We start from the raw sequence: 15,032 nt of genomic DNA, 5'->3' as shown, positions 1-15,032 counted from the left end.
CTTGGTATCCTCTGCAGACTTAATAAGCATACTCTCTATGCCGATATTTAAATAGTTGAAGATATTGAACAGAACCAGTCCCAAAACAGATCCCTGCGGAACCCCACTTGTTATACCTTTCTAGCAGGATTATGAACCGTTAACTACTCTGAGAACAGTTATCCAGCCAGTTATGCACCCACCTTATAGTAACCCCGTCTAAGTTGTATATGCCTAGTTTATTGATAAGAACATCATGCAAGACGGTATCAAATGCCTTACTAAAGTCTAGGTATACCATGTCCACTGCTTCTCCTTTATCCACAAGACTCGTTAGCTTTCTTTGATAGGATATCAGATTGGTCTGACATGATTTGTTCTTTACAAATCCATGCTGGCTGTTCCCTTTCACCTTATTATCTTCCAAGTATTTGTAGATTTCCTTAATTACTTGCTCCATTATCTTTCCTGGCACAGAAGTTAGACTGGTCTGTAGTTTCCTGGGTTGTTCTTATTTCCCTTTTTATGAATGGGCACTATATTTGCCCTTTTCCAGTCTTCTAGAATCTCTCCTGTCTTTCATGATTTACCAAAGATGATAGCTAAAGGTTCAGATACTCAAGGAACTGATAGAGGAGGTATTCTAGGATGCATTTCATCAGGCCCCGGTGACTTGCAGACATTTAACTTTTCTAAGTGATTTTTAACTTGTTTTTTTATTTTATTTTCTAAACCTACTCCCTTCCCACTAGCATTCACTGTTAGGCATTCCTTAGGCATTCCTTTATCAGACTTCTTGGTGAAAACCAAAACAAAGATGTCATTAAGCACCTCTGCCATTTCCAGTTACTGTTTCTCCCTCCTCACTGAGCAATGGGCCTACCCTGTCCTTGGTCTTCCTCTTGCTTCTAATATAATTATAGAATGTCATCTTGTTTCCCTTTATACCTGTAGCTAGTTTGAGCTTTTGTGCCTTTGCTTTTCTAATCTTGCCCCTGCATTCCTGTATTGTTTGCCTATATTCATCCTTCGTAATTTGTCCTAGTTTCCATTTTTTTATGAGAGTGTGTGTGTGTGTGTGTGTGTGTGTGTGTGTGTGTGTCCCGCCTGTCCTTCCTGAGTTAGCTGTACCCTTCTGTACCAATATTTCAGTCATGAATATTATCCCACCAAGTCTCTGTGGTGCCAGTGATGTCATGGTTGTATTTATTTATTAGCACTTCCTGTTCTTCCTGCTTATTACCCATACTTCTTGCATTTGTATATAGGCATCTAAGGTACTGATTTGATCTTGTCTCCCAGTTCTGCCTTGTCGCTCCTTTCTCTCTGCTATTATAACCCACCCTCCCTCCCATTTCCGACCCCTCTCTTGAGTCTCCATGTTCTTCACTTACCTGTGGGCTTTGGTCACCTGTCCCCATCAAACCTAGTTTAAAGCCTTCCTCACTAGGTTAGCCAGTCTGTATCCAAATATGGTCTTCCCCTTCCTCGAAAGGTGAATGCCATCCCTGCTTAGCAGTCCTTCCTGGAATAGCATCCCATGGTCGAGGAAACCAAAGCCCTCCTGGCGACACCATCTTCGCAGTCAGGCACTCATCTCCAGGATGCACCTGTCTCTGCCTGGACCCCGACTTTTGACAGGAAGGATTGAAGAGAATACCACCTGCACTCCAAACTCCTTCACCCGTACTCCCAGAACCCTGTAGTCACTCTTGATCTGCTCAGTGTTACACCTCACAGTATCATTAGTGCCCATATGGATGAGTAGCATAGGGTAGTAGTCAGAGGGCTGGATAATCCTCAACAATGCCTCCGTACCGTCTTGGATACGGGCCCCTGGTAGGCAGCATACCTCCTGAGATGACATGTCCGGGCGACAGATGGGCACTTCTGTTACTGGTTAGAAGAAATTCTTAAATATACTGCAAAGCCACTTACTGCTCCACATGGGAAGATGGATCCAACCCTTCCACCCAAAACACTTCTTTTTTACATTGGAAATAAACTATTGCATAAACAAGAAGCTTAGAAGCAAAAAAGGGAGCTAGAACGTGATATAATGGAAAGGAACCTTGACATAAAGTGTTACTGAAACATGGTGGAAATGCAAATCAGTGGAGAATTGTAAATCCTGGCTGTGGTAGAGCATGTTAGGTTGTATAGGAGTGGGAACAGCATTAAACCTAGAATTCCATGGAATAGCCAAGTAAAACAGAGTGGAAGACCATGCCATGGAACAGTGTTTCTTAAACTTTTTAAGACTGAGGAACATCAAACAATTTTTTTTTCATGGGGAACACCAAGGATGATTTTGGGGGGGGGGGGGGGAAAAGCAGCCCCCAGGGAGAACTTTTCAAGCCAAAAAACAAAAACAAAAAACCCCCAAAACCAAAACCACCGGACCTGGGGGTCTGAAAACGTTCTGGGGGGCCTGTGCTGTATGGAGAGTACGGGGCCCAAACGGCCGCTTGCGCCGCTTGCTCCCCCATGGTGGCCCGGCTGAGCGGTGCAGAAGTCAGCAGAGTGCCACGGTGGGAGACGAAGGGGGGCAAGGCAGTGATGTGCGGTGTGACAGCGGCTCCAGGCCCTGTCCCCAGCTGTGAATGTCACCGCCCCCTTCACCTCCCGCTGTGGCACTCGGCTGACTTCTGTGCTGCTCAGCCACGCCGCCACGTGGGAGCAAGCAGCGCAAGTGACCGTTTGGGATCCATGCCCCCCATGCAGCATGGGGAGTGCAAAGCCCAAACGGTCATTTTGGCTCCGCGGTCCCCTGAGTGAGAGGCAAGAAGGGGAAGAGACAGAAGCAGGAGGCGGAGGAGACCTGAGAGAGAGGGGGGGAAGCAGGTGGAGGAGGGGGGAGAGAGAGCGAGAGACTGGAGGCTCGGGAGAGAAGACGTGGAGGAGAGACCTGAAAATCCTGTCTTATGATGGGCTAATTGACTAGTAGTAATAATAAACAAATACTAAATAAGGTTATGTGCTTGGCCAGGAGGAAGGGTAGAGGAGGGTCTCGGGGCAGGGTGTCAGAGCAAGCTGGGAATGCAGGGTCCTGGCAGAGGGAGGGCAGTGAGGAAGATTTGGGTGCAGGGTCTGGGCATGAGGGGGGACGCTTACCTGGCTTGGCACCCTGCTGCAGCAGGGAAAGCCTCCAGGAAGCATGCTCTTGTTCCTTAGGGTGGGGTGGAGAGCTCCGTCCCCCACCCCTCTCCATGCAGCAGGGAGACCAGTGCAGCTGCAGCACCAGGCCAGGCTTTCTGCTGGTGGGTGGGGGGGGGAGTAGAAACCCTGACTGTCCCTGCCAGATTAAACTCTGCCACTTCCCCAGAAGACTGGGGAGGAGTGCAGGGGAGAGAGCAGCAGAGCCTGAGCACACCGGGGGTGGGGGGCACAGCACAGCCTGAACCGGGTTCCGCGCAGGCGGAAGTTTTAAAACACCGAGGTCCGGGAGTGGCTTCTCAGCTCTGGCCACCCCTTCCCCTCAGCAACAGTGGCTGCCTGCACATTTGGAGGAGGAGGCTGCACAGCACCCGAGGCCCTGTGGGACAGGGGCTGTCCTGCGGGCTGAGGTGGAGGGGGGCTGCTTATGGCCTCTGCATTGGGTGGGGGAGCAGAATTTTTTCTGGTCTCTCCACAGCACACCTGACTGCCTCGCGGCACACTGGTGTGCTGCAGAAAATACTTTAAGAAACATTGCCATGGAATGTGTAAGGAGACAAATCTAATCATAAGACTATAAACATGTTAGAAGGTTTGTCAGCAGCTCTGACTGGGGGAGGGTATTCAGTGAACGTTGAGGGAGATCAGATCCCACAAAGCCTAATAAAATTACATATGAGTTCATCTCTAAACTGGTCAGTGGGGCAAGGTTTAGAAGTAATTTGATACTTTAAATCAATGGTGGGGAACCCAAGGCCCAGGGGCTGGCTGCGGTCCACGGTTTGCCTGGATCTGGCCCCTGAGGCTCGGCCTCCTCCCCAGCATAGGGGAGCCCATGCTGGTACTCCAGCTCCCTCCCCAGGCCACCCAAGGAGAGTGTCTTTCTGATTCTCAGTCAGGGGCCATGCCGGTGAGTTTGAGGGTGTTTTCCTTGTGTGTGGCCCCTGACTGATTTTTGTTTTTATTTTATTTTTCTGTGTCCGCAGCCCCTGACCCAAAAAAGGTTCTCCACCTGTGCTTTATATGATAGCTTCTTGGAACAGAGCACACAAGGAGAGGATCTTTCCAACTAGAACTCAAGTACCACATAACTTAGTTCAAGGAGTAACTATAGTTGAACCACAGAATCACAAAAAAGGAGTCCCGTGGCACCTTAAAAGACTAGCAGTTTATTTGACTCAGCTTTCTTGAGTAAAATCCACTTAGATGCATTGGAGTGGAAATTAGATGCAGGGAGATTTATAGATAGATAGACAACTTATCAGTTGTAGGACCAGTGTTAATGAGGCCAGTTCAGTCAGGGTGGATGTGGCTCACTCCCAGCAGCTGATAGGGAGGTGTGAATACCAAGAGGGAAAACTGCCTTTATAATAACCATTCTAAATTCTTATTCAGTCCCAATTTGATCGTGTTAAACTTGCAAATGAATTGCAGTTCTGCTGTTTCTCTTTGTAGTCAGACTTTGAAACCAGAAAGTGTATGCCCAAATCTGCTAGTCTTTAAGGTGCCACAGGACTTCTCCTTGTGTTTGCAGATACAGACTAACACAGTTATCCTTCTGAAAATAATAACAGTAAGTTCTTCTTGTGGGAAGAACTACTTTGAAAAAAGTCAACTGGAAGGTCATAGTTCAACTTGATTTTTGAAATACCTTTCTAATCAGAAGTGCAGAAACATAAACTCAAATTAACTAATGTATATTGAAGTTGAAAATAAATGAAGACATTTCTGTAAGAATTGAGGGGTTTTGAATTTTGTTTGGAGCAAATGAAGTGTAATAGAGATGAAGGAAGCATGTGTAAAATGAGTTCAGTTTTACATAATGCTTAACTGTGGAACTCATTGAAGTTTTGCACAATTCAAAAAATGAAGACCTACATCCTTGTGCAGCAGCTAGCAACCTGAAATTGTCAGTTAAGAACAAACTTCCATTATGGGCAGGTTGTTCAATAATTGTCATAGGGTGATTTACCTTCCTCAGCAGCATCTGGAACTGGTTGGAATAGGGTGCTGCACTACTTTCTTGGCTTCATTTAAGTTACTAAGGACTGGGGATGTCAATTAATTATTTAGCTGCATAAAACTGTAGTGGTGGCATGATTCTTTGATAGCCCCCAGGAGCAGAGCCAGCAGCCAGTGCACTCCTGGGGAGCCCCCTGCTACTCTGTGCGGTGGCCTCTGTATTAGAGGCAGCAGCACAGGGTGGCAGATGAGAGCCGGTTTCTGCACGGACTGTGCCAGCATCCCACAGAGGAGCCTCTATCTGCTGCAAGCCTGGGCCTGCTGCAGACAGGCAGCTCCACGGAGCCAGTGCTCTCAGGGAGCTGGCTTTTAAGCCAGCTCCCCCCAATCACCTGAGTCCTGCCTGCTCCCCTAACTTCCTCTGTGGGAGGCAACGGAGGGGAGGGGGGCAGGCAACTCCTGAAAGCTGGCTTAAAAGCCAGCTCCCTGTGCATATTGGCACTCGCCTGCCCTCATGCTGCTGGTTTCTCCCCTGGGCACAGGCTCCCACCTTCCTTTCCTCCCTCCCCCCATCAGAGGCAGCAAAGGGAAGGGGGCGGGGAATGCATATAGACCATAGAAGCCCAGGCTTATCAGTTAATCTTGTAGTTGATGTTGACTTCCCTGCTAGTCACATCAACACTTGGAAGCTTACTGTGGCACAGCTGTACTGATGCAGCGCTGCTGCTTTAAGATCTTTAGTAACTCTGTTGCTGATGGGCGAGTTCTCTCTACATAATAAAGCCATTCCCAGTAAGCTACAGTAGCTATGTTGGTGGGCAGGGAAGGAAGAGTGCTGTCCACTCTGGTGCTTCTGTGGTGTAGTATGGAGTAGTTCCAAAGAGACTTAATCTTGGGGAACCTGAAAAGCTGACCTCCTAGGACTGCAGGTTGAGGCTGCCCCTGCTTCTCTGTTGGGAGCTTCATCTCACATCTGAGCCTGCCTCCCTGCCCTACAGCTGAGTCAGAATACTGCTTGTAATGCTGGTGGTAATTCTTTGTCATGCCACCCCACCTCTAAAATGAAGTTTCTTTACTGATTGTAACTACCAATGAAGGGTTTCATAGTTCCCTTCTCAATGCTTCAGATTGGTGAGCTTTCTCACCTTACATAATGAGACCATTAGATTCTATATGTCTATATAGGGCCCTCGTCCAACATGGTTCATAATAATTGAACTAAGTGAGGATAAAGCTGAGTTGTATTGATCTTAGTGTTTAGGCTTGTGCTTGTCGAATAAAATATTACCTTAGGTGTAGACCATCTTAGGTATCGTGTGTCTCTAATGTCCTAGTGAACAAAACAGCTACGACCCTGCATACAAGAGTTGTATGCACCTTAACATTTCAGATTCTGTTAGCCTGGGGAGGGCTAAAATTTGTTTGAAACTATTCTAGTATTAGAATGGCTTCCCTCTTACAGATTGTTTTATAAAAGAAATTTAAAAAATGGCTCTGTCTTTGGGAGTAAGAATTGTTTCAGAGGTACTAGCAAGCGCTACTTACAAATTACTGTGCTTGATGCTATGATTAAAGGTGGCCTGCAACACCCTAAAAATAGGGCTTGTCCTCCTGTACTCCTTCATGAAGGCTAGAGAGCTCATAAGGTAAATATAATAAACATGGTCTTGGCTTTCCATAAGCTCATCTTAGTGCATTTGGTAAAATTTTTTAACCCCTTTATCTCACGATAGCCAGCATTTATCTGAAACATTGGCTTGCCTTAAATAGGCATTAATAAAACCAAGCATTTTTAGCAGACTGACTACAAAGTGCCTTGATTTCTTAGCCCTTGCTCATGTGACTCCTGTGCAGTTTTGCTAGTTGGCCGACACATCATTGAAATTGGTTGTTTTGATGTTGATCTGTGTGGACATTCTAATTGTGGTTTTATTTTGATTTTAGCTGAAATTAGTAAATGCTTTAAAACTGCACGATATCAGTTAATCTAAACTAAAATTGATATCTGCGGTCGATTTAGGGGTCTTCATTAAATTCTATAAATTGACCGCGGTGGATCAGTTTGAGTGTTGATCCCTAGGTATGGTGCAGATGTAGCCTAAGTACAACTATGCTGCAGTAAAGTTGTTAGTGTAAACATAACCTAAATCAGGCCTTTATGCTGACAGACTAGAGCTGATTGTGGAAATGTTTTTATTAAGTTGTCCACAATCTCCATATCCTCACAGCTTTAATGAAGGACACAATCCCACTTTCTTCTTGCTTCTGAAAGGCTTTCAGTTCCTACAAACGGGCTTTTCTCTGTACTCTTTTTATCTTATAGAATTATCAACTTCAGTAGCTCTCCCAGGGCAAAGACCCTTTCCCCTTTCCAATTCAGACACTGGCATCTGTGCTGTTTGACCTATCTTGTGTAAGGTTTGATATTGCTGGAGAGAGGGGGGGGGAGGGGGAGAGGGGGGAAGAGAGAGACCCCGACCGACCATTAACATGTCAGGTACTCCCTCAGCCTCTCCTCATAGGTGATATGATCCATTTTAGTTGCCCTCCGCTGGACCCTCTCCAATGCATCCACATCCTTTTGGTAGCGGGGGGGGGATTGTTCAAAATAAGTGAGAACAATCTTTAAGATCATTAAGATCATACATGGGGGAGGGGGGGAAGGAGTGCAGAATGAAATTATCACAAAGCAAGTCTCGTTAACTAGGATGAGGGTGGAGCCCCTCAGAACTAAGGCCAGCAACTACTTGATGAAGTGCAGGTCTAGAGAATACTTGTCTTAGACTGGCTCCAGTACCTTTACAGCTTTATACAAAACAGACTGAGAGAAATTGTTGTCGGGCAGCTGGGACTATTTACGGGAAGCACTGCAAATTTCATTCACTTTTGATACCAGTTTATCTTGTGACTTTAATCTCAGTTTATGCTTTTAGCCAAATCATATAGAACAAGATGGATTCAGTAAGAAGGAAGCATTGCTTTGTTTACTAAAATTAATCTGGTCTTGCTTGATTTAGTAGGGTTGTGACTTAATGGTGTAGATCATGTTCGTTTTCTACATGTGCCAGCAAATGCTTCAGGTAGATACATAGCCTGAAATATGGGTGTTTATAGACTAGCCATGCTGAGAACTACTATGTGGATCAGGCTACCTGCCACAACTACCCAAAGCAGTTACACTTGCTAGCTTAGGATACCTTCCACAAATATTGAAATTTACTATCTGCAGCTATGAAGGTTGTTCAGCAGAGTAGACAACATAGGCGGCAGCAGCATGTGTGCTTATCTTAACCTGACTCTGTTGCTCCATTCAAGCACTTTCCTCACTGCTGAAACTTTCAAGGAGAGTAACTAGAGACCGAGCAGTAGATTTGATGATGTGGGGACTGTTCATGAGGTGTCAAGCTCAAATATGACACTTGCCAGCCATAAGTTTGATTAGCTAATGATTGAAGATTATAAATTCGGCTGTTTGTAAACTGGCAGTCTAGTAGCAAAGTAGTTCCACTCTGGAGGATTTGGGTTTTTTGCTGTTTTCCCTGAGGCATCCCAGTCCCATGGCAATTAATCTTTCAGTGTACAGGCAGTCCCCGGGTTACATGGATCCGACTTACATCGGATCCCTACTTACAAACGGGGTGAGGCAACTCCACACTAGCTGCTTCCCCCCAGCAGACCAGGGAGACGCGAAGCTAGCGCCCCCCCCCTCCCCTCCCCCCCCCCCCCCCTCCCGGCAGACCAGGGAGTCGTGGAGCAGCTTTTCTCAGCAGACACCTCAGCTTGAGAATAAAGGACTGAGGGAAGTGAGGTGTGGGAGAATAAACTGAGCTCTGGAGAAATGTTTGGCTAGAGTTTCCCCTACAGTATGTACCAGTTCCGACTTGCATACAAATTCAACTTAAGAACAAACCTACAGTCCCTATCTTGTACATAACCCGGGGACTGCCTGTATGTATCATGATGTGTGGAGGGCTGCATGCTTAAACTCTCCTTACAACCAAGCACAAATATCTCCTATGTAGGAAAGAGCATACCGCTACCATGTGATCTTTTAACTGCTCACAGAGATCAGATTTGATAGATGTCTTGAAGAAATCCCAGACTAACACGGCTACATTTCTATCACTGTCTAAACTCAGTTTGCTGAAATATTTGAACATCTGAAAAGACAGCTTGCCTCTCAGAAAATTGCAAAGCTAAATGTTCAATAAGTTAGTTTTATAGTCTTAATATCTTTCAGCTTGTTTACACCAATCCTAGGAGTACAGGCATCTCCTTGTTTTACTACAGCTCTTACTTTCACCTCTTCTGCCTCATATTGAGGTCTAACATCCATCTAGTTAGTGTCAATCAAGGCATAACTTAGGCACCATCTTTTCATAACTGGAAAAATGAAACTAAAAGTGGCTAGATTTTCAAATAGGTTTTGGGTAAAGCTGCACAGTTTTATCATGTCCAGGTTGATGGTAAATAACAAATTGCTTCTTAGCTGTGTCTGAAAGATTTGAGTTTGTAATTCCCATCTACCGTCTTCCCCCAACCTGCTCCATTTGTGGGATGGGACTTCTGATATCAAAAGTAAAATGAACTAATCAACTAGCACCTTGTTCAGGTCATTCTTTTAGGGGTGGCAGGTGAGAACACCAGAATGTATGCGGTAGGGATAGAAAATGGGAAAGGGTACAGTGGAATTTAATTCAACCCTCTTTCCTCTCTTCCTTCTCACTCCAGGTTACAGAGCTGAATGAGCCACTGTCCAATGAAGAAAGAAACCTGTTATCTGTAGCTTACAAGAATGTGGTGGGGGCACGACGCTCTTCCTGGCGAGTAATTAGTAGCATTGAGCAGAAGACCTCTGCTGATGGTAACGAAAAGAAGATCGAAATGGTACGGGCCTATCGTGAGAAAATAGAGAAGGAGTTGGAAGCTGTATGCCAAGATGTCCTGAGCCTGCTAGACAACTATCTGATCAAGAACTGCAGCGAGACACAGTATGAGAGTAAGGTCTTTTACCTAAAGATGAAAGGGGACTATTATCGTTACCTGGCTGAGGTGGCCACAGGAGAGAAGAGGGCAACTGTGGTGGAATCTTCAGAGAAAGCCTATAGCGAAGCCCATGAGATCAGCAAGGAGCACATGCAACCAACTCATCCCATTAGGCTTGGTCTGGCACTTAACTACTCAGTTTTCTACTATGAGATCCAGAATGCTCCTGAGCAGGCATGCCACCTGGCCAAGACGGCTTTTGATGATGCCATTGCTGAGCTGGACACCCTCAACGAGGACTCCTACAAAGACTCAACGCTCATCATGCAGCTCCTTCGTGACAACCTAACACTCTGGACAAGCGATCAGCAAGATGACGATGGTGGAGAAGGCAACAATTAGACCCCCAAATGGACTGGCAGCCGCACGCTGATGCTACTACTGCAGTCTTTATTTTTTTCCCACAAGTGGGGGGGGGGGTCGGGTGGGGGAGGGGAAGGGAGGGGAAACCTTCCCAGGGAGGCCCCCACGACCTGTCTTTGATTGCCTCTTTGACATTTTTGCCAAAACACCACTAGTGGAAAGTCAGGCTGGCTGTGCTGGTATGGAATGGCAGCCTCACACTGGCATATGGACTGTTCTGTAGATTAATAATACAAGTGGAGCTGTCTTTAATTTAACTTTATTGCTAGAAATAAAAGGGTTTTAAGATGAAATCACTTGAATGGAATGGCCCTCACTTTTAAAAATGAAGTTCTGTGGTTCCAGTAAGGTTTATGTGCATACGTCTCCTCAGTTCCAGTGCCGTATGTTTACCATGTAGGATACACTATGCCTGTCATGGCATAGCTTACAATCCCAAAATGAAAAGACTTACAATTTGGGGCTTCTGAAGTCCCAGGATTTAGGCCATTTAACTTTCTGTTAAGATGTTTATTTGGGTAGCTTACAGTATTAACACTAAATTACAGTTTACAGTATTTCTACATTACAGCCATATGTGACATCAAGCCATTGATTGTATATTTTCTTTTGCTAACTCTCTTGGCTTGCCATCCTTATCCAATCCCCTGTGGACTGGCTTGGCTATCCTTTGTCTCCCAAGGCCAGAAGACTGCCTGAGGAACATCAAAGCTTCTCTAGTTTTTGATCAACAAATTAACAGATGCTTGGCAAGCGGCTGTTTAAACTGAGTCCACAGCAAAAGGATTAAGAACTTAATTAGAAAGGGGGGAAACGTGAAACTAAAACACCACTAGATAAAAAGAATTCAGGTCTGTATGTCATGTACTGTTTGATATTTCAAAGACCATCCTGATTTAAGGTGCCATAGCTCCTTCCTCAGGGATTACACTGCCATTTCACTTTTTCCCTGACTTTCTCCCACTGTACCATGAGGTTTGTCAGCAGATTTCTGTAGCACCCAGACTCCTTGTGTTGTCTTCATGGAAGCTCGGTGTTCATTCTCCTGGGAAAGCTTTTGGTATAGTGAGTGAAATCTCAGGAGTTTAGAAACTCATTTGGTAGAGAAATCCACAAAGGAAGAGCTACAATCATAAACATTTCGATCAAATCTTGAGCCCTATTACTTAGTTCTCTTCTAAAACATCCTTTTTCCAGGTCCGTTTTATTTGGCTGGGAGAAAATGAAGCTTACCAGGTAATATTTACCCCCATCTGAGTAAAAGTTTTTTTTACACGATTGTTGGAAGTTCACTGACATTTTCTTCTGATTTTGCAGCTTGCTGAACTTCGTAGATTTTTAACTAAAACTACGCAGTAGAAGGAAACTGCACTCCATGAATGTCATTAAAACAGGCTTTCATTGTCCCATTTGGTAGTCAGTCTGTAAACAGAGCATCTTGGTGTTGCATATATAGTACAGCCAGTTTTATTGTACAATTGGATGGAGTCTGGCTCTGTTGGGCTTAGATCTTTTTGTGATGTGACAACATAGATAAGTCTTCTGTAAGAAAGTGAGCTAAGAGGAATGACCAGAAAAGTAGCTAAAACTCATAACCATTATATTGTCAGAGCTTTTTAATAGCATTTACAATGGAAATCATGCAAAGCTATGCTTATTAGAAACAAATGTACTACAGGCAGTCCCCGACTTACGTGGATCCGACTTACGTCGGATCCCTAGATACGAACGGGGTGAGGCAACTCCCGCACATGCGCAGCAGCATTCCCGGGGCTCGCTCACCTGGGTCCTAGGATCCTCCTGCTCCTTGGGCCGGCTCCGGCTGGGGTCCCGCAGAGCTGCCGGGCAGAGGAAAAGTGCCTCCCCACGCCCGCTGCCCCCCCCCCCCCACCCCCCTGCCAGCAACAGGCTGCCCCCTCCCCTGAGCAACAGGCTGCCGAACAGCAGACAAAAGCAGCCTCTCTGCCCCTCCTCCCCGCTATACATGCCGGGCTCCCGGAGCGCAGCAGCGTCCCCGGGGCTCGCTCACCTGGGTCCTAGAATCCACCTCCTCCTCCTCCTCTTTGGCCGGCTCCAACTGGCCTCTGCCTGCAGCAGCTGGCCACAGGGACAGGGATCCTGCAGAGCTGCCGGGCAGAGGAAAAGTGCCTCCCCACGCCCGCTGCCCCCCCCCCCCTGCGGCCTCGCATCCTGCACGCCTCCCCCCTCCCCCCCCTGCCAGCAACAGGCTGCCCCCTCCCCTGAGCAACAGGCTGCAGAACAGCAGACAAAAGCAGCCTCTCCGCCCCCCTCCCCCTATACATGCTGGGCTCCCTGGGCAAACAAAGACTCCACCAAAACAAACAAAGTGCTGGCCTCATTGTGTTAGCAAAAAAAGGACCCTCCTCCTAGAACCCTGGGTGGTGTGTGGAAATAAAGCTATTAGCTCAAAGCATGGTGCAGAGCTGTTTGGTATTTGATGAGTTACTCCTTTAGTCCTGAGTTTGTCACAGGGACAGAAATAGATGTGAAATCTTCTGAACAGGGGAACAGACAGCAAAACAAACATTAGACTGGAGTTAACCTTTCCCTATGCTATCCAAAACTAAAAAAAATGTTTGGCTAGAGTTTCCCCTACAATATGTACCAGTTCCGACTTACATACAAATTCAACTTAAGAACAAACCTACAGTCCCTATCTTGTACGTAACCCGGGGACTGCCTGTATATGCAACATCAGCATTTACACAAAGTGACTTCAGCTGAAACCCACCTCTGTAAACTTTAAAATAGCCTGATTGGCTATTTCCCTACTGGAAAGATCAATAGGAAGAGGCTTGCAGCTTAGGTAATTGATAGAAATTTACAGTAAATGCCAGGGACTGGAAGATTTATCTAGGCTTCTTAATTTAACTTCATGTCCAGTGAGCAGTGTTGTCCCTACCTGTATAATTTGGAAGTGATTTACTGGAATTACAAAACCTATTTTTTATTTCAGCTTTTGCTCTTGCTGCTTTAGAAAATTATGCAGGAAAGATCGCACAAGAGGGCTAAAAATGGAGTGGGGGTGGGGACTTGGTTTTTAAGCAGCTTGAATGGTTTCTTTCATTTTTTTAAGAAATGCACTTGCCTATGATACTGTCTCTCCAGTGAAATGATACTGCTCCATTACTCTATTGATACAATATTGTGCATGCTAGTGTCGTATTTCTATACAGTAGCTTGAAATTTATTAACTTATACTGTAGATGTTATGTATTCCTATGACAAACTAGTCTTCAAAATTTTTTAAAGTTTTTTAATTTATTTTTTCTTTTGGGGGTAAAGTTTGCTCTACCAAATAGTGATCGTAACAAACTGATCTGTTATGGATGTTGCTATAGTGACATGCAATTATATATGATTTTGTTTTTAAAAAAGGAAAAGCAAAAGAAACACCAGTGTTAGCTTAATCTTAATGTCTGGTGTACGTCATGGTGAAATTATAACTATTACAGTGTAGGAGAACAATTACAATGTTCTTTGAATGAGCCTTTGTTTGTGCTTTTTGTCATGTTATGCAGTGAACTATTTTTAAGGTCTAATCAGTGATTATTTTTCCAACTCCGTGTTTCTGTAAGGAATTATTTCACTCACGGACCATTCTTAGCAGTTTTCCTCAGTGATGGAATATCATGAATGTGAGTCATTATGTAGCCGTCGTACATTGAGCAAATAAACTTACAGATCTGATGTCAGTGTTACTTATTTGTATTGCATTATGTGTTTGAATTTATTTTGTTCTGGGATATACTGTGTACTGGGGAACTATGTTGTAGCTTTGTTGCTCCCAGGAGATTAGAGAGAAATTGAGTTAAAATATTTTATTTGGACCAACTTCTGTTGATGAAAAAGACAAGCTCTCAAACTTACACAGCTCTACATAACAGAGGTTGGTCCTACAACCTTGTGTCTCTACTGGGGAACTTGGTATTTACATTCACCTTGTCATCAATCTTTTGACAATGGTTCAGCAGCTTCCTGTTTGTAATGCACCAACTCTTGGGGGGTGAACAAAAAACTAGTTACACTGTGCAGCATGACATTAGTTGTGAGTAGTTCAGAAACTCCACTTAAAGCAGATCACTAGAGATGTGGAGTAGCCCAAGACTCTTACCTTTATTAGCAAAAGAAATGGTTTCTGAAGAGATGGGCTCTCAAAGCCAAATGTGGCTGACTGCTAGAGAGCCTTGCATAGACTGTTAAGTACAGAAAGTGCCTATAGCCATCTTGCAGTTTCCATGCACTCTGAGCAGTTCATATAAATATAGCAAGAAGCATAATCTGACTCTTGGTGTGAAGATGGGCTGAAGCCTCACAAAAGTAATCTGGCAAGACTATATTTTCCATCAAGCATCACCTAGGGATCAGCAGTGTCTTAGACAATACCAAAATATATTATGTTGAAAATACAGCAATGTGACTGAAGACTTCTAGATCTGCGGAGGGTGCAGATCTTTTTGGTCTCTGAAATTCAGACCCATATGCAGCAGTCTCCATGATACCTA

At 45.0% G+C, this 15,032-nt stretch overlaps 1 protein-coding gene across 1 annotated transcript in view; it reads left to right on the top strand.

Moving 5' to 3' along the window:
* Nucleotides 1-14,217, top strand: part of YWHAG (tyrosine 3-monooxygenase/tryptophan 5-monooxygenase activation protein gamma) — a 42,385-nt gene extending 28,168 nt beyond the window's left edge. Inside the window, exon 2 of the mRNA XM_075904956.1 lies at nucleotides 9,829-14,217. Coding sequence (XP_075761071.1) covers nucleotides 9,829-10,485 — 657 coding nt within the window. The 3' untranslated portion in view covers nucleotides 10,486-14,217. The remainder of the gene's footprint in view (nucleotides 1-9,828) is intronic.
* Nucleotides 14,218-15,032: the final 815 nt, after the last annotated feature.

Source organism: Pelodiscus sinensis, chromosome 21 (genome assembly GCF_049634645.1).
Source record: "Pelodiscus sinensis isolate JC-2024 chromosome 21, ASM4963464v1, whole genome shotgun sequence".
In the NCBI taxonomy this organism is placed as follows: domain Eukaryota; kingdom Metazoa; phylum Chordata; order Testudines; family Trionychidae; genus Pelodiscus; species Pelodiscus sinensis.
The sequence above is the reverse complement of the archived record's forward strand: the minus strand, read 5'-3'. Positions and strand labels throughout refer to the sequence as shown.